General features: G+C 43.4%; 1 protein-coding gene across 5 annotated transcripts in view; it reads left to right on the plus strand.

Annotated features, from left to right (window-relative positions):
- The window catches only part of PALD1 (phosphatase domain containing paladin 1), a 514,740-nt gene that overhangs the window by 390,678 nt on the left and 104,525 nt on the right, over nucleotides 1–19,537 (plus strand). For all 5 annotated transcript variants that reach the window (XM_030203509.1, XM_030203510.1, XM_030203512.1 and 2 more), the window contains exons 16-18: nucleotides 556–696; nucleotides 5,192–5,263; nucleotides 11,715–11,855. In XM_030203509.1, the coding sequence (XP_030059369.1) occupies nucleotides 556–696; nucleotides 5,192–5,263; nucleotides 11,715–11,855 (354 nt within the window). The remainder of the gene's footprint in view (nucleotides 1–555; nucleotides 697–5,191; nucleotides 5,264–11,714; nucleotides 11,856–19,537) is intronic.

Below are 19,537 nucleotides of genomic sequence, written 5' to 3' on the forward strand. Positions count from 1 at the left end.
GATCATTGGGAGTTTGGGAGGCACAGAATAATATTTTCAGTCCTTTCCCTTAAATTGAGACACGGAAACCATGGGGCCAAAATTCAGACCGCGCGAGGGAGCCCAGCTAACTCCAGCGGTCGGCAGTCAGCTCGGATATTCAATGCCTAGCCGTTTTTGTGACCAGATTTGAATATCTGGTTTATTTTTAGTCTGTGTAAAGTTAACCGGATAAGTCAATATTCGAAGATAGCCAGTTAAATTTAAACCGGCCAAAGATATACCAGCTATTTAAGTGGCCTGATATTGATATGGCTGCTTACAGTAGCCGGATATGAATTAAATATTCAGGGATAGCCAGCTATATCGCATAATATAGCTGGTTATCTCCTATGTGCTGTGGATATTCAGCGTGGGATAATCGGCTATCCCTCCTTGAATATCACTAGGTAGCCTGTTAAGTGCCATTTCCGCCAGGTTCCATTCCTGGCTGGTTAAATGGTTTTGAATATTGACATGTGAATACCTTCCTGAGAAAAATTAATTTCTGTTATGTATTTTCTGTCTGTCTCTCAGGAGTTTGATAAGCTGCTGGAAGCAATGAAGAATGTTCTAGCTGAAGATTCCCAAGCAGCCTTTGTGTTCAGTTGCCACAGTGGTAAGGGAAGGACCACCACTGCCATGGTCATCTCCTTGCTCATCTTCTGGCATTTTAATGTAAGGTTCAGAAAATGGCCACTAAATACAACGTATTATCAGTAATCCAATATTCCTACGTAATACACAGCTTAGTGAATGATTACTGTATTATATATTTTTTTTATTTTTCTTCAGGCCATCAGAAGTATAAGTAGACCCAAAGTCACTTGTTATTCACCATATCACTATTTATATATGGTGACAGGGTTCATATCCTTCTCGACATCGGTCGCTGATGTTTATATATTCATAGCATTCATATATTTTGACAAATTTTTCTATTTTCAAAAATCTCTTGTATATATAATTCTTTTACTTAGCTTTATAAACCTTGATATCATGTCAAGCTGAAAGGTGGGGCTGCATACCGACACGTGTTTTGTCAAAATATCAATAACATTTTAGTTGCAAAATTTTCTAAAGAGATGTGTTGTTAAGAACTTCCTGAATGGCAAATAAGACTGAGATAAAGAAAATAGCTCTGCTACTTCTTTCCATAAACGTACTCCCTGAACTGCTAATAGCAGGTCGAAAAGGCCTAGCCTTTTCCTTCCTTTAAAGATATGGAAATGTTTAAAAAAAAATGGCCGTCGAATGCGTCCTAACTATATTAAGCAGGAGTATAGCCAGATTTGGAAGTGTTTGGGGGGGAAGGGGGGAGGTGAGGGGGGCACATTTTGGCTGTCCACTTCCCACCACCTGCCGCAATGCCACATACCTTAGCTGGCGGTGATCCTCAACCCCCGCCAGCTGAAGCGTTTCTCCAGCTATGCCCTCCTTACATTGCCTGCCCTGCTTCCCCTCATGTTGTGATGCTCAAATTTAATGAAATTGAACACGTGCAATATGAGGGGAAGCAGGGCAGTCAAGGAGAGCATCGCTGGAGAAATGCTTCAGCTGGCGGGGGTTGGGGACCCCAGCCAGTCAAACCAGTGGCCCTGGATCCATTTTGGGGGGCCCAGGCCCACGTGCCCCCCCCCCCCCCCAGTAGCTACACCACTGCTATTAAGAGATGCAAAACAAAAGTGATTCAACATGTAAACAGGAATTTGCCCATGCAACATTTTATAAAGAATACAAGCAAATTTAAACAAAACACTAGCTGCAATCAGCAACCAGTGAAGTTTCAAGTAAAAAAGGAAGTCCGTGGTCATACTTGGACAAACCAAAAATCAGTCTAATGGCCAATTTGTGCACCTTAACAAACCCTTTGGACAACCTAAATAGATTATAATAGTCAAGAGTAGATAGCAATATAGAATGGACTAATCATTCATATTGATTATTCAAAATATTTCCTTATAGCTTGAAGTCTTTTCATAAAAAAAAAAAAATCACTTTTTAACAATGATTCTAACGAAAGTAAACTGCTTTGATTGTAACCACAGAAAAATCCCATTTCCTTTACCCAGTTATTTAAGCACCTGATTCTAATACAGTTTGCAGGCTAATTTCATAACAGGGTACCTACAAGAAATGTCCAAAAAAGCACTTATTTTATGTCTGTTTAATAAAGATGATGTGAAAGGCAATTCTATAAGGCACACCTAACATAAGGTGTCAAATTGCATACACAGTTCATAGAATCAGTGCTCTCAGTGGCAGCCTTACCATTAGGCCACCTGAGAGGGTCCTCAGGCAGCACTCTTCCTGGAGCGGTATCTCTCCCTTCCTTCCTCCACCCCCTTCCCCGAGTTTACTTTCTTTTCTCATTTTTGAAAAGGCGGCGGCAGCAGCGATTCCCGTATGCTGCCCTGCAGCTGGCACCGGCCTCTTCTCTTTACTGTGGCCTGCTTCTTTGATGTAACTTCCTGTTTCCTCAGAGGCAGGCTGCAGTAGTGAAGAGGCCGGTTCCGGCGGAAGGGCAGCTTATGGGAATCGCTGTCACTGTTTCCTTTTGGAAAATGGGAAAAGAAGGTAAACTCGGGGAAGGCGGAAGGTGCCAGACTGTGGCAGGGGGGTGGTGTTGGCATCACAGGCCTGCCTCAGCTGGCATCTTGCCTTGTGCCACCTCTGGCCGCTTTTAATGCGTGATTGGCGCCATATATTGGCAGTTACGTGCGGAAGTGCTGGGACACTGTTCTATAAATTTGGCACATTTGTTGCTTAGCATGTAATCGCAAGTGGACCATACCTATGAGCGAAGCATGAGGGTATCATGGCCGTTCTGCCTAGTAATGTGCACAATTCGAAGGTACTTATACAGTGGGGGAAATAAGTATTTGATCCCTTGCTGATTTTGTAAGTTTGCCCACTGACAAAGACATGAGCAGCCCATAATTGAAGGGTAGGTTATTGGTAACAGTGAGAGATAGCACATCACAAATTAAATCCGGAAAATCACATTGTGGAAAGTATATGAATTTATTTGCATTCTGCAGAGGGAAATAAGTATTTAATCCCTCTGGCAAACAAGACCTAATACTTGGTGGCAAAACCCTTGTTGGCAAGCACAGCGGTCAGACGTCTTCTGTAGTTGATGATGAGGTTTGCACACATGTCAGGAGGAATTTTGGTCCACTCCTCTTTGCAGATCATCTCTAAATCATTAAGAGTTCTGGGCTGTCGCTTGGCAACTCGCAGCTTCAGCTCCCTCCATAAGTTTTCAATGGGATTAAGGTCTGGTGACTGGCTAGGCCACTCCATGACCCTAATGTGCTTCTTCCTGATCCACTCCTTTGTTGCCTTGGCTGTATGTTTTGGTCATTGTCGTGCTGGAAGACCCAGCCACGACCCATTTTTAAGGCCCTGGCGGAGGAAAGGAGGTTGTCACTCAGAATTGTACGGTACATGGCCCCATCCATTCTCCCATTGATGCGGTGAAGTAGTCCTGTGCCCTTAGCAGAGAAACACCCCCAAAACATAACATTTCCACCTCCATGCTTGACAGTGGGGACGGTGTTCTTTGGGTCATAGGCAGCATTTCTCTTCCTCCAAACACGGCGAGTTGAGTTCATGCCAAAGAGCTCAATTTTTGTCTCATCTGACCACAGCACCTTCTCCCAATCACTCTCGGCATCATCCAGGTGTTCACTGGCAAACTTCAGACGGGCCGTCACATGTGCCTTCCGGAGCAGGGGGACCTTGCGGGCACTGCAGGATTGCAATCCGTTATGTCGTAATGTGTTACCAATGGTTTTCGTGGTGACAGTGGTCCCAGCTGCCTTGAGATCATTGACAAGTTCCCCCCTTGTAGTTGTAGGCTGATTTCTAACCTTCCTCATGATCAAGGATACCCCACGAGGTGAGATTTTGCGTGGAGCCCCAGATCTTTGTCGATTGACAGTCATTTTGTACTTCTTCCATTTTCTTACTATGGCACCAACAGTTGTCTCCTTCTCGCCCAGCGTCTTACTGATGGTTTGTAGCCCATTCCAGCCTTGTGCAGGTGTATGATCTTGTCCCTGACATCCTTAGACAGCTCCTTGCTCTTGGCCATTTTGTAGAGGTTAGAGTCTGACTGAGTCTGTGGACAGGTGTCTTTCATACAGGTGACCATTGCCGACAGCTGTCTGTCATGCAGGTAACGAGTTGATTTGGAGCATCTACCTGGTCTGTAGGGGCCAGATCTCTTACTGGTTGGTGGGGGATCAAATACTTATTTCCCTCTGCAGAATGCAAATAAATTCATATACTTTCCACAATGTGATTTTCCGGATTTAATTTGTGATGTGCTATCTCTCACTGTTACCAATAACCTACCCTTCAATTATGGGCTGCTCATGTCTTTGTCAGTGGGCAAACTTACAAAATCAGCAAGGGATCAAATACTTATTTCCCCCACTGTAGATGTCAACCTATGCCAGCCATTGACCTTACATAAGTGGTCGCATCTAACTTTCATCAAGCAAAATTTTGAGGGCCCTGTTTTTACTAAGGTGCGCTAGCATTTTTTAACTCGTGATAAAAATTAATGTATGTTAACCGTGTAGACGTCCATAGTGATATTATGGGCGTCTACACGGTTAGCATGTTCTAATAATGCTAATGCAGCTCTAGCGCAGCTTAGTAAACAGTGCTCTGAATTTGTGCTAGTATTTTATAATGTGGTTATGGAAAGGGAAATGGGACTTGATATACCGCCTTTCTGAGGTTTTTGCAACTACATTCAAAGCGGTTTACATATATTCAGGTACTTATTTTGTACCAGGGGCAATGGAGGGTTATTAAGTGACTTGCCCAGAGTCACAAGGAGTTGCAGTGGGAATCGAACTCAGTTCCCCAGGATCAAAGTCCACTGCACTAACCACTAGGCTACTCCTCCCTCCCTCCCTCCCTTTGTGGCACCACATAATAGAATTTTCACTATGGGCTTCTGTGCACATTTATCAAACAGTCTTCTTTAATGACCCCCAGTAGCACACACATTCTAATGTGAAAATTTAACTAGTCACAAAGAAGGTGCAAGTATGTGCATGCACTCTATGTAAAAAGCAAAGAAAGTATTGAAACCTGTTATGCGTCCAGTTCATCTTCCACCTGTCTAACTGATGCATGTTTCTGGTGATTACAGGGCATGCCCAAAGTCAGCGAGGATGAGATTGTGAGTGTGCCTGATGCCAAATACACCAAAGGGGAGTTTGAGGTAAACACCTTCCGCTGTTATCCTTGTCCCGAGGTTTTTGAGAGGTACAAAGCTAAAACTAAAAAAAAAAAGCCAAACATTACAGAGTAGATTAGGGTGAAGTATATGAAGGCAAATTCTCTAATTTAGCATCTACACTTGCGCACCACATATGAGCTTCAGAGGTGGTAAAAGTGGCAGTTACATGCACTAGGTGCCATTAAATAAGATCGCGCCTACGTGCTGTAACAGTGTTTCCCAAGTCCGGTCCTGGAGTACCCCTTGCCAGTCAGGTTTTCAGGATATCCACAATGACTGTGCATGAAAGAGATTTGCATATAATGGAGGCAGTGTATGCAAATCAAGTTCATACATATTCATTGTGGATATTTTGAAAACCTGACTGGCAAAGGGTACTCCAGGACCAGACTTGGGGAAATGCTGTTATAACATGTAACTGCAAGATAGGTGGAGCTTATGTGGGTGGCATGTGTGGACATGGAAGTTACGCTTTGCACAGCATACTTAGTTGTGCCCTTTCACACCTGCCACAGAGCTGACATAAATGGTTGCATCTAAATTAAGAGCTCCAAGTTGGGTAGTAGTATTCTATAATTACATCTTGGCACATAGGTGCCAGTATAGAATTGGTGCGTGGCAGAGGCGTACCTAACTGGAGGCACCAAGTTATTAGATTGTCCCAATAGTCTATTTAGTTACTTTCTCTTTAGAGCAGCCTTATTTAATGTCAGTGTGTCAAGTGTCTTGTTCTTGCTGACATATGGTGCAAATATTGATGAGTTTCTGGATTTTATTGGGTATCCACAGGGACTTCATTAGAGATTTCCACAGAAAAGTCCAGATCTCTCACTGCCCGTAGTCAATATTTTTTGTTTACTGGATAAACACACATCCTTTAGAACAGCGATACGTTGAATGACTAGGTAGATGACGTAAGTGGGACCCCTTCTTCAAAGAAAAGGAAGACACATAGGAGGTATGAGCAGTGCCGGTGCCCTGTAAACTGAGTTTGCCCCCCCCCCCCACCCCACCTCCCATCCAGCGTCTCCTTTCTCTTTTCTCCCTCCACCCTTCTCCCACCTCACCCCCTTTTTCAGCCCAGTGCCTTAAAAGTTGAAGAGCAAAAGTTTGGTTTTTTTTTTTTACTTGACAGCTTTTTAATTTGAAAGCTTCCCATATGTGAAATAAAATTGAATATCACTAAAACTGCTTAAAAATTATTGTAGCTGATGGAAACAGCACTAATAAAGGCTATATTTTGTGCTCCTTTTTCTACACTGTTCTATAAAATACAGCAATGGCCAAATTTTTGTGAGGATATCCTGTTTACTGATGGGTCCATCTTAACTGTTGCTGTAATCTGCCTTGGGAAGCCTGGTGTTACAAAGATTGGAAGTAAAATTAAACTCTCCTTTCATTGGGGCATATGGAATCACATCTTCACCTCATCTCTTTTGTACAAATGGATTATTCTGTTTTGAGCATGTTTCAGGGAATTATTTTCATAATTCAAAATAATAAAAGAATTTTTATTTCTTGCAGATCTCTCATTTGCTTAAACATAACTAAATGGGCTATAAGCCTATATTACAGTCCATTGATTTGTCTTATACTGTGCCAAAACCTGCCGGGCCTTCCCCCCCCCCCCCCCCCCCATTCCCCTCCCCCCCCTTCCCCCCCCCCCCCCCCCCCCCCACCACTGCAGTTGTTGCCATTGTCGTCATCCCCGTCCCGCATACCACTACCCCCACACTCTACGCAGACCTACCTTGAAGGGCCTGCCTGCCCTGGTGGTGTAGTGGCCCCTGCGGCTGCAGGGGCAGAAAAAAATCCTACTCTTTCCTGCCTGCTGCTGCTAGTCCGTCTCTGTTTTGCTCTTCTGTGCCGCGGGTCGTGCCGCTGTGTTTAAAAAATGGTTGCTGAGACTTCTGGCAGCATTCTCGTGAGATGGCCGGCCTCTTTCGAGAACAAGCTGGTTAGTGATCCAGTCAATCATTATAATACTTGTTCTTAAAGAGAACATAAATAACCAGGAACACTCGTAATCAACTGCAAAACATATAAAAACAAACATAAGTCAAACCTCACAGGAGCACATTGTGAGACTAAGAAGCCAACAGAATAGTCATAAGCAAAGAACTAAAGCATAAAATAAAGAAGACAAAACTCACCCAGATGGCAGCACCAGCTAGAAGCAGGCAATGTCTAACGTACACTGTTGTTCATAAGTTGCTTATATGTACTTCCTCTCTTAGGGTCAAAGGCTAAAACTTAAAAAAGATGTTTAAAAAAAAAATCATAAGTGTATTCATTTCCAAACCTTCAAAAAACAGGGAGGAAGAAAAGAAGTGACACCCAAAAATCGCAATAAAAAATACAAATATATGTATTCTCCAAGGACACACAGGATATTGTTTCTCATATATGGGGTGACGTCATCCAATGGAGCCAAGTGAGGATGCTGTCCATTATAATGTCTCTAAGAGGTCTTTGGCAGCTTCTCACCGTGCAAGCACAGGTGCCTTCCCGTCTAGCGCGGGATTTTGGGACAACCAGTCTTTCATTTTCTGCGGAATAGAGGTTGTGTCTTTGATCTCTCCTCAGCATGTCAAAGGTTTTCGTTTTTTGGAGCCTTCCTTTCTGGGGTTTTGCACTCCTTCCTCGCATCTTTTATTTTCTCTACTCCAGTATTTGTCCTAGCATGGTTTGTGCGATTTCTGATTTTTAAAAAAAAAATTTTGACCCTAAGGCCTTTTTAGGCCCAAGCCGAATTGCATCGATAGTTTTCGGGCGTAGTTTAAATTTACACTCACCCATTGATCCCTTTGATGTGGACCATTTTTTATTACATGTCATAGAGGGCACTGAGCTTATTAAAGCGTTGTGCGTAGTGCATCAGAATTATTTTGCGCAGTGACACCCATTTCTGGTATGTCCACTGCTTGGAAGCCAAACCACGAGGGTCTTTGTTGTGTCTCAGACCGGTCTTTTGACATGGCATTGGTGGCATTGGGTCCAATAGCTGTTGAGTCTATTCCAGACATAGGGACTGCAGGCATTGGTTGCTGAACTGGCGCCCCGAGACCAGCTGGCGTCGGGCTCAACACTGTAGAGGTGTGCGCATTCCACTTCCTCATCAGTACCACATGTTTACAATGACTGGCACCATGCAGCAGCAAAGAAGCATCGACATCGCTAATTCTCTGCGCCTGGTGCCGAGTGCTCTGGAGCCTCAACATCGTTGGTCTCTGAAAGCTGTTGGCATTGAAAGAATGGTTAGTCTTCTTTGGTGATGGTGCTGAGCTGCCTGATGCCATCTAACCGTGATCTGGCTCGACAAATTTGCAGGCTTTCTGCACGCCAACTCTCCAGTCATGCCTGCCCTTCATGAGGATATCCGAACCATGCTCAAGAAGGAACTTTAGGGCTTCTGCAAATGCAGAGTGCTTTGACTTCAAGGGCACTTGCGCCAGCCACAGCACAGCCCCAACTGCCCAAGGGGGCTCAGTCTGGCAAAGGGTCCTGGACACCAAAGTTCTCAAGCATCAAGGGCATTTGCACCAGCCACAGCACAATCCCAGGTGCTCAAGCAGTCTCAGTCAAGAGAGAAGTCCTAGATGCTGGTCCCATGTCAGGGTCAGCACACAGCCATCCGCTGCAGCCCTCAATAGCTGGGAGACATTTCTCTGGCTGTCAGTTTGGCATAAAAGTGCAGACTTGTATTTCCCATAAGGTACTCAAGGGCTACATTGTTCACTGTTAAGGACTATGAATCTCTACCTAGGCACCTCTGTCTGACGGTCCAAATGGCACCTCATAAAATAGACAAGTTGTACAAAAGCCAAAAAGGTTCAGTTACCACACCACTCCTTGGTGATTGAGTCTGTCCTCGAGGGAGTGCAGAGATTAATGTCTCATACTTCTGCTCTTCTGGGCAAGGTGGCCCAAACCCTAAACTTCTCTGGGAGGCAGCTTTATCAGGTGTCTATGCTGGTCAACTGCATTTGGACCTGTCAGCTCTGCACTACCATCTATTGAGGAGCAGACTGCGCTCATGTTCACAGAATGTCTCCCTGTGAATAAGGCTGCTGAGTTTGCAAGCTGAACCAGAAGCAGATTTCTACACCATATCTGACCAGAAGCATCTTTGATGTTTTGACGTTAATGTCCAGACTCTCCATTCTGTTGATAAAATGAGGAAATATAACCTCTTGTGGAAACTAGGTGAAAGAGAGACCTCGGTGTCGTTCTTACCCAGCTGATCAAAGCACTTTTGAGCCATTAGATTCCCGTCACCTGGAGTACCTGACCTGGAAGGTCTCAATTTTTTTTGTGGCAGTCTCTTCAGCTCGCAAAGTCAGTGAGCTTTAGGCCCTAGTGGTGGATCCGCCATAGATGAAATTTCATAAAAATAGGGTAATTCTTTGTATGTATGCACCCTAAATTTCTTTCTAGGCTGCTGTTGGACTTCCAACTTAATCAGTTATTTGTCCTACTAACATTCTGACCCAAACCTCGTTCCTATTCTGGTGAAAATGCACTCCATGCAAGAGAGGACTAAGACCTTTTGGCAGTCCACCCATATTTTTTGTCTCTCTTAATCCAAACAGATTGGGGCAGACATTAATAAATGCAAGCTGTCCAACTGGCTTGCGAACTGCATTTATTTTGCTTCTGCACAGGCTGGGATGATTCTAGAGGGTCATATGGCTGAGATTGTAGAAGCCATGGTTATGTAGCTAACCCTGTTGAGGTCAAATAGATTAGATCTACAAGGCTGTGGCTTAAGCTCTGTCTAAACATTCACATCTCACTTCTGCCATGAGCAGAGTTCCTGGTGTGATGACTAGATTGAACAGACAGTTTTGCAGTTTGTTTGGTGTCTGGAATCCAACTCCACCCTCCTAGGCCCATTTTCTTCTGTCCCAGGCTACACCTTCACTACCAATATGTATATAGTTTTGGTTTATCTGCTTTTACAGGGACTCGTAGTTGCAAGATTCTATTGGCCTAATGTTATTGCTTTGGTGAGCCTAGTAGCTAGGGAGTCCCATATGTGAGAAACAATGTCCTGCTTGACCTCAGAGAAAGCAAAGTTACATGTAGCAGGTGTTCTCTGAGGACAGCAGGACATATATTCTCACATCCCCTCCCACCTCCCCTTAGAGTTGTATCCCTTCAGCTATAGTATTGTACTACTGGTCCTGTGCTTGCACCCACACATGCATGGTGGACGCTACCAAATGCCTCTTAAAAATATATTATGCTTGGCAGTGTCTGCATCAAGCTCCGTTGGATGACGTCACCATATATTTGAAAATACATGTCCTGCTGTCCTCAGAGAACACCTGCTACAGGTAAGTAGCTTTGCTATATGGCCCATTGGCTTCACAGTGTCCTGTTGTTCAATTACAAATGCTGGTGAAATTAGAAGAAAAGGGGGTTTAAAAGCACTGGAATGCAACAGACACCAGCCTGAAATGCATATACATAATAATGCATCATTGTGTTCCAGTGACATCAAGATAGGAATACATTGTTCTAACCCTTGATTTGAAAATTAAGATAAATTTTAATTGTTAGGGGAATTGTTGCAAGTCCTTGGGGGTATTATGTAGGACAAATATACTTTTGCAGCATGGCTGCCCCATACCTTTGGTTTTGAGTCGTCATTTATTTATTAATTAATGAGCCCAGGCTTCAGTCTAATTACTCCAATCTAATTATTTCTGTCAGCTTAATCTTGATCTTCTGCTACCCCCTACAATTGTATGAAGAGAGAAGTTTTTAACTCTCGTGTAAACTGTTTTACTTTCTGAATTTTTAAAATCCTTAATGGTAGGCTGTTCTACATAATGTGGCCTGTTACATAACAATTAGTTGCTTTATATTCATTCAGTTTTACAACCTGATGTGATGATACATCTAAGTACAACTGTTTTGCAGATTTCAAAGACCTCAATATTGCTGCCAGCACGTCTGGTACTTGACCAGTTAAAATATTAAATACTAAATAAAAGATTTTAAACTTAATACAATATTCAGTAGGCAGCCAATGCAAGGCTTTCAGGACTGGTGAAATATGCTCATATCTATTGGCACCTACTAATACTCTAGCAATAGAGTTTCGTGTGGTTTGTAGAGCTTTCAAATGAGATTTAGATATTCCAAGCAATAAACTGTTAAAGAGTAGTCAAAACATGGCATTACAAAACTTTGGACTACTGATCTAAAATGTTGCAGAGTTGAGGGAGGATAGTGAGTTCTAAGGCCAATAATGTAGGTAAAAATCTTCTAGTTAACTCAGCTTGGGCAGTTAAGGTGGAAATGTGAGAACCCTCAGATGAGTAGGAAGAGAGGTGAGAAAAAGACATGGAACAACTCGGGTAACAATATAATGTGATGGCAGCCGTGTGAATGTAGCCTCTGATCTGTGCATTCTATTGTGCAGGTAGTAATGAAGGTCGTGCTGCTGCTGCCAGATGGGCACAGAATGAAGAAGGAAGTGGATATGGCACTGGACTGTGTGAGTGAGACGATGACCCCTATGCACTATCACCTGCGAGAGATCATTATCAGCACCTACAGACAGGTGAGCATCTGTTCAAGGCTCCTCAAGCCGGACCCCCTTACAGAGCCCCTCTCTATGTATCTCACATGCCTGAGGGAAGTGAATGCTCACCTTCTTTTTCTTGTCACATTTTCTGCTTTTACAGATAGGTGAGTACAGTTCTACCCACTGACAGTATAGTTAATTAAGCCCAAGAAGTAACTGTAGAGTAGGCCTATCTATGTGAGGTTAGTAGTAGTATGGCTGACAGTGAAAACACTGATTTTGAGGGTTGTGATTTTATATTTGATACAGTTGGCCAGTGGTTTTTTTTTTTTTTACCAAAAGTAAGTTGACTTCCTGTGACGAGTACAGTCTTCTGTCTCCTTTCTTGAGTTGGAGGTGAACAAGTGACTGATGTCTGGCAGGAGTCAGAAACCAAGGATAGTTCAATACATTTTACTCAACATGTAATTAAGCTCTGGAATTCGTTGCCAGAGAATGTGGTAACGAATTCCAGAGTTTAATTACACGTTGAGTGAAGAAAAATTTTCTCTGATTTGTTTTAAATTTACTACATTGTAGCTTCCGTCGCATGCCCCCTAGTCCTAGTATTTTTGGAAAATGTAAACAGACGCTTCACATCTACCCGTTCAACTCCACTCATTATTTTATAGACCTCTATCATATCTCCCCTCAGCCGCCTTTTCTCCATGCTGAAGAGCCCTAGCTGCTTTAGCCTTTCCTCACAGGGAAGTCGTCCCATTCCTTTTATCATTTTCGTCGCCCTTCTCTCCACCTTTTCTAATTCCACTGTGTCTTTTTTGAGATGCGGCGACCAGAATTGAACACAATATTTGAGGTGCGGTTGCACCATGGAGCGTTACAAAGGCATTATAACATTCTCATTTTTGTTTTCCATTCCTTTCCTAATAATACCTAACATTCTGTTTGATTTCTTAACCGCAGCAGCACACTGAGCAGAAGGTTTCAACGTATCATCGACGACATCTAGATCCCTTTCTTGGTCTGTGGCTCCTAACGTGGAACCTTGCATGACATAGCTATAACTTGGGTTCCTCTTTCCCACATGCATCAATTTGCACTTGCTCACATTAAACGTCATCTGCCATTTAGACGCCCAGTCTACCAGTCTCGTAAGGTCCTCTTATAATTTTTCACAATCCTCCTGCGATTTAATGACTTTGAATAACTTTGTGTCATCAGCAAATTTAATTACCTCACTAGTTACTCCCATCTCTAGGTAATTTATAAATATGTTAAAAAGCAGCGGTCCCAGCACAGACCCCTGGAGAACCCCACTAACTACCCTTTTCCATTGAGAATGCTGACCATTTAACCCTACTGTCTGTTTTCTATCTTTTAAACAGTTTTTAATCCACTATAGAACACTATCTCCTATCCCATGACTCTCCAATTTCCTCTGGAGTCTTTCATGAGGTACTTTGTCAAATGCCTTCTGAAAATACAGATACACAATATCAACCGGCCCACCTTTATCCACATGTTTGTTCACCCCTTCAAAGAAATGCAGTAGATTGGTGAGGCAAGACTTCCCTTCACTAAATCCATGTTGACTTTGTCTCATTAATCCATGCTTTTGAATGTGCTCTATAATTTTGTTCTTAATAATAGTCTCTATCATTTTGCCCGGCACCGACATCAGACTCACTGGTCTATAATTTCCCAGATCTCCTCTGGAACCTTTTTAAAAAATTGGCATTACATTGGCCACCCTCCAATCGTCCGGTACCACGCTCGATTTTAAGGATAAATTACATATTACTAGCAATAGCTCTGCGAGCTCATTTTTCAGTTCTATCAGTACTCTGGGATGAATACCATCTGGTCCAGGAGATTTGCTACTCTTCAGCTTGTAGAACTGTCCCATTACATTCTCCAGGTTTACAGAGAATTCATTTCCGGTACCGGTATCCCACCCAAATCTTCCTCCGTGAATACCGAAGCAAAGAATTCATTTAATCTCTCCGCTACAGCTTTGTTTTCCCTGATCGCCCCTTTTACTCCTTGGTCATCTAGCGGTCCAACCGATTCTTTTGCCAGTTCCCTGCTTTTAATATACCTAAAAAAAAATGTTACTATGTGTTTTTGCCTCCAACGCAATTTTTTTTTTTCGAAGTCCCTCTTAGCCTTCCTTACCAGCGCTTTGCATTTGACTTGACATTCCTTATGCTATTTCTTATTATTTTCAGTCGGCTCCTTCTTCCATTTTCTGAAGGATTTTCTTTTAGCTCTAATAGCTTCCTTCACCTCACTTTTTAACCACGCCAGCTGTGGTTTTGTCTTCCGTCCTCCTTTTTTAATACGTGGAATATATTTGGCCTGGGCTTCCAGGGTGGTGTTTTTGAACAGCATCCATGCCTGATGTACTAGCTGCTCCATAAAGTTGTCCTTGATTTCATCAAGGAATTTTACCTCCGATGTTACATTTACCCAGTAGATAACGGGGTAATTGAAATCACCCATTATTATTGTATTGCCCAGTTTGTTTGCGTCCCTAATTTCCTTAAACATTTCTGCATCCGTCTGTTCATCCTGGCCAGGCGGATGGTAGTACACTCCTATCACTATCCTTTTCCCTTTTACACATGGAATTTCAATCCACAGTGATTCCAAGAAGTGTTTTGTTTCCTGCAGAAGTTTCAATCTATTTGATTCAAGGCTCTCGTTAATATACAGTGCTACCCCTCCACCAATTCGATCCACCCTATCACTATGATATAATTTGTACCCCGGTATGACAGTGTCCTACTGGTTATCCTCCTTCCACCGGGTCTCAGAGATGCCTATTATATCTAAATTTTCATTTAGTGCAATATATTCTAACTCTTCCATCTTATTTCTTATGCTCCTGGCATTCGCATATAGACATTTCAAACTATGTTTGTTGTTCCTATTTACATCATGCTTAGTACTTGGCAGTATTAATTTGCAGTCTTTTGTCTGATTTTTATTTTTATTTAAGGACACCTGATCTACTACGGTCTCTTTTACAACCTCACTATCAGGATACCCTATCTTCCCTGTTTTGGTGATATCTTTGAAAGATACCTCATCCTGAACCATGCGCTTTTGCTGTATCTCCTTTTTAAATGCCAACGCCAGCAGCCTGGTCCCACCCTGGTTAAGGTGGAGCCCATCCTTTCAGAATAGGCTCCCCCTTCCCCAGAATGTTGCCCAGTTCCTAACAAATCTGTTGGCCAACAACTGTTGGCGTCAGCAACGATGGCTCACCTCACGTCCTCACCACCTCCGACCAGGCTCCAGCTTTTCCCGCTCAGTGATTCCCGCCCTCGTGTCCGGAAACAGGAAATACATCAGAAGGTGGGACATTGAGCGGAAAGCTGGAGCCTGGAGGTGAGCCGTCGCACTGCAACTGTCTTTCGTCGGGGGCAGGGCCGTCGCTGCCTGGGCTGGCTCGCTGGCATCGCTCAGTTAGTCGCCGGGGTCCGGGGACTCAGGAGCTGACGGCGGGCTCAGCGGGCCCAAGCCAGGGGTGGGTGCCGCGCCGGTGGTGGCGGGAGCGGAGTGGCCAAGCCACAGGAATGGGAATCATCTCAGGCGACTGGCGTGCAGCGGCGGAGGTCGGAGTGGAGGCACGAGCGAGGCAGTTGAGGCGCTGTGCAGGGCCCTATGCGATCGCCTTGGTCGCCTCTGCCTAAGACCGGCCCTGATTGCCGGTTATTGCACAAGATAGCCAGTTAACATTTTGGCATTGAGTGCAAATGTTTTATGGAGATAACTGGCTATCTTGTGTTGAATGTTCACGATTAGGCAGTGAAACACTATTTTAACTGGTCATTAGCCCTTTCTGGTTGGTTAAATAGTTTTGAATATCAGGGCGCTTATCTTTAAAATGATGTGCCACGTGATCAGCAGTCGGTGCAGAGTCACAGGATAATACAGTTACTTCATCAGAATCAAGTAGATTATTTACTACAGAAAAAAGATGTTTTGTACTGTTCAGTGTAAATAGGAGGTGGAACTTCATTTCATAACCTCAGAGCTAGAAAGAAGAATGCAGATTAGCAGGTGGATGTATAACATTCCTGTTTAGGGTTTGGAGGAACCGGTTGGTGTGCATCAACAGATCTTGAGGAACGTATGGGCGTATAAGCAATAGTCAAATATGATAAATAAACCAAGGTGTAATATACCTTATGTGTTAAATACAGATATTTAGAAAAATATTGTATACGTTAGTGGAATCCAGTACAGTTTAATCAAGAGAGGTTTAGCGTGATCAAATTTTCACGCTTTCCAGAGCGATCTTGCTGCAGACTTGTAGCATCTGAAGCTTTTTTAAGTTGAGACCTGGGTAAATCAGCATATACAGTGTTGTAGTAATCGAATCTTGAGGGAAAACAAAGCATGCATGAGACACTGCAAAGATGGAAAATCTAGTACCCTGTGTAGATACTGAAATTGGTGGAGCACATTAAATCCCTTTTTTAGCACCTCAGAGATCTGTTCACAAAATAATAGAGTCAAATATTGAGGGACTGTAATGAGAAGATCAAATAAAGTGTGACTTTTGGTGGTGGTAATGACCCAGTTATCCAGTGAGCGACCGTTTTGTCAGGATTCAAAACTAGCTTGTGTCGTGCCATCCAATTTGGAAATTACTTTAAGCAGACTCGTAACTGGTGGAGACCGATGTTAAGAGGGGAAGTAGGGAACAGTATTAGGATATTGTCTGCGTAAAAATATCTGATATCAAATGTTTGAATAAGGGTTGCAAGGAGGCTGGAAAAGATATTGAGCAGGAGGGGAGATAGGATAGAACCCTGATGGGACACCACAAGAGAGAGAGAGTGGGAAGCAGCAACCAGCAGAAGTGCTAACTGTGAAGGAGCGACCCTGTAGAAATGAGGAAAACCAAGAAAGAACTGTACCACATAAACCAATAGAACAGATTTCACCCTATCCAAATATGAATGCAAATCACTAATGATCCAGTGCTCAGAGCCTACGCTGGCACTATATCCAGCGTTAATCTGCACAGAATAATCAGAGGGCTGCAGCTCAGGCAACAATGGCCACGCCAAAGATTAGTGCAAATTATATTTAAATGTAGTCAAATGAATGTAAAATGAGAAAACGGCGCACAAATGCTGCCCTTACCACTGGAAGCCTAATGTCAGATCAGAGCTGGCCTTGGGCGTGTTTGAAGAGAGGATTTCTAATTTTTTTTCAGCTTAAAATCTGCCAGTTTTTGATTTCTTTCAGAAGGAGAAGGAAGCCGGTGCAAGCCTCTAAACGCTGGGAGTGAAAATTTGTGAGTTCGAGCAAACCCTAAAGTGAAAGCACACATTGGTGTCTGTTTTCTGTACTATAAATATAAGCCTTTCAAGTGAAAAAAACCATTGAAAATCTTATATTTAAAGGCGCATAAGAATAGCACTGATGTGTGTTTCACTTGCTGGTTTGCCTGGGCATGCCCACGAGATTTGTGCTTATTCCAAAACTCTTCTGCACATGTGCCAGGCACGTTCCTACTCCTTACTTTCGATCTGACAGCACGCATACCATTTTCATACCATTAGCATTGAACATAAGTACATAAGTAGTGCCATACTGGGAAAGACCAAAGGTCCATCTAGCCCAGCATCCTGTCACCGACAGTGGCCAATCCAGGTCAAGGGCACCTGGCACGCTCCCCAAACGTAAAAACATTCCAGACAAGTTATACCTAAAAATGCGGAATTTTTCCAAGTCCATTTAATAGCGGTCTATGGACTTGTCCTTTAGGAATCTATCTAACCCCTTTTTAAACTCCGTCAAGCTAACCGCCCGTACCACGTTCTCCGGCAACGAATTCCAGAGTCTAATTACACGTTGGGTGAAGAAAAATTTTCTCCGATTCGTTTTAAATTTACCACACTGTAGCTTCAACTCATGCCCTCTAGTCCTAGTATTTTTGGATAGCGTGAACAGTCGCTTCACATCCACCCGATCCATTCCACTCATTATTTTATACACTTCTATCATATCTCCCCTCAGCCGTCTCTTCTCCAAGCTGAAAAGCCCTAGCCTTCTCAGCCTCTCTTCATAGGAAAGTCGTCCCATCCCCACTATCATTTTCGTCGCCCTTCGCTGTACCTTTTCCAATTCTACTATATCTTTTTTGAGATACGGAGACCAGTACTGAACACAATACTCCAGGTGCGGTCGCACCATGGAGCGATACAACGGCATTATAACATCCGCACACCTGGACTCCATACCCTTCCTAATAACACCCAACATTCTATTCGCTTTCCTAGCCGCAGCAGCACACTGAGCAGAAGGTTTCAGCGTATCATCGACGACGACACCCAGATCCCTTTCTTGATCCGTAACTCCTAACGCGGAACCTTGCAAGACGTAGCTATAATTCGGGTTCCTCTTACCCACATGCATCACTTTGCACTTGTCAACATTGAACTTCATCTGCCACTTGCACGCCCATTCTCCCAGTCTCGCAAGGTCCTCCTGTAATCGTTCACATTCCTCCTGCGACTTGACGACCCTGAATAATTTTGTGTCATCGGCGAATTTAATTACCTCACTAGTTATTCCCATCTCTAGGTCATTTATAAATACATTAAAAAGCAACGGACCCAGCACAGACCCCTGCGGGACCCCACTAACTACCCTCCTCCACTGAGAATACTGGCCACGCAATCCTACTCTCTGCTTCCTATCTTTCAACCAGTTCTTAATCCATAATAATACCCTACCTCCGATTCCATGACTCAGCAATTTCTTCAGGAGTCTTTCGTGCGGCACTTTGTCAAACGCCTTCTGAAAATCCAGATATACAATATCAACCGGCTCCCCATTGTCCACATGTTTGCTTACCCCCTCAAAAAAATGCATTAGATTGGTGAGGCAAGACTTCCCTTCACTAAATCCGTGCTGACTTTGTCTCATCAGTCCATGTTTTTGTATATGCTCTGCAATTTTATTCTTAATAATAGCCTCCACCATCTTGCCCGGCACCGACGTCAGACTCACCGGTCTATAATTTCCCGGATCTCCTCTGGAACCCTTCTTAAAAATCGGAGTAACATTGGCTACCCTCCAGTCTTCCGGTACTACACTCGATTTTAGGGACAGATTGCATATTTCTAACAGTAGCTCCGCAAGTTCATTTTTTAGTTCTATTAATACTCTGGGATGAATTGGGGAACTAAGTTTAGCCTCTGTTCTGGTAGAATGGATCGGGCACTGTTCCCTACATTCTCAGTATTGTTAAGTTGTCTAAATCCTGCTTAGTGTATCTACTTGTCATCCATTAATGCTGTATTTTGTATAGTGCAGAGTTCCCAAATTTGATGAACATTTAAACTGAGTATGTGGAGGGGCATTTTTGATATGACATCCAAGTCCGATTAAATCCAAATAGGAAAGAAGGGTTTTTTTTTTTCAAAAATATTGTTTTGATCAAGGTTTTGTGATTTGGACGTTTTGTTTTTTGGTCCATTTTTGGACCCCCCCCCCCCCCCCCCAGAACGAATAGGTGCAAAATGTAGAGATTGATGCCATTGGGATGTAGGAGGAGTCAGCATTTTTAGTAGACTTGTCCCCCAGACAATCCAGAAGAGCAATGGGGCACCCTAGAGGGCACTTCTGTGCACTTCATAAAAATGCTTCCAGGTACGCATCTTACCTTTGCTCCCTTTTCTTGTCCCCTGAGC

Source organism: Microcaecilia unicolor, chromosome 5 (genome assembly GCF_901765095.1).
Source record: "Microcaecilia unicolor chromosome 5, aMicUni1.1, whole genome shotgun sequence".
NCBI lineage: Eukaryota > Metazoa > Chordata > Amphibia > Gymnophiona > Siphonopidae > Microcaecilia > Microcaecilia unicolor.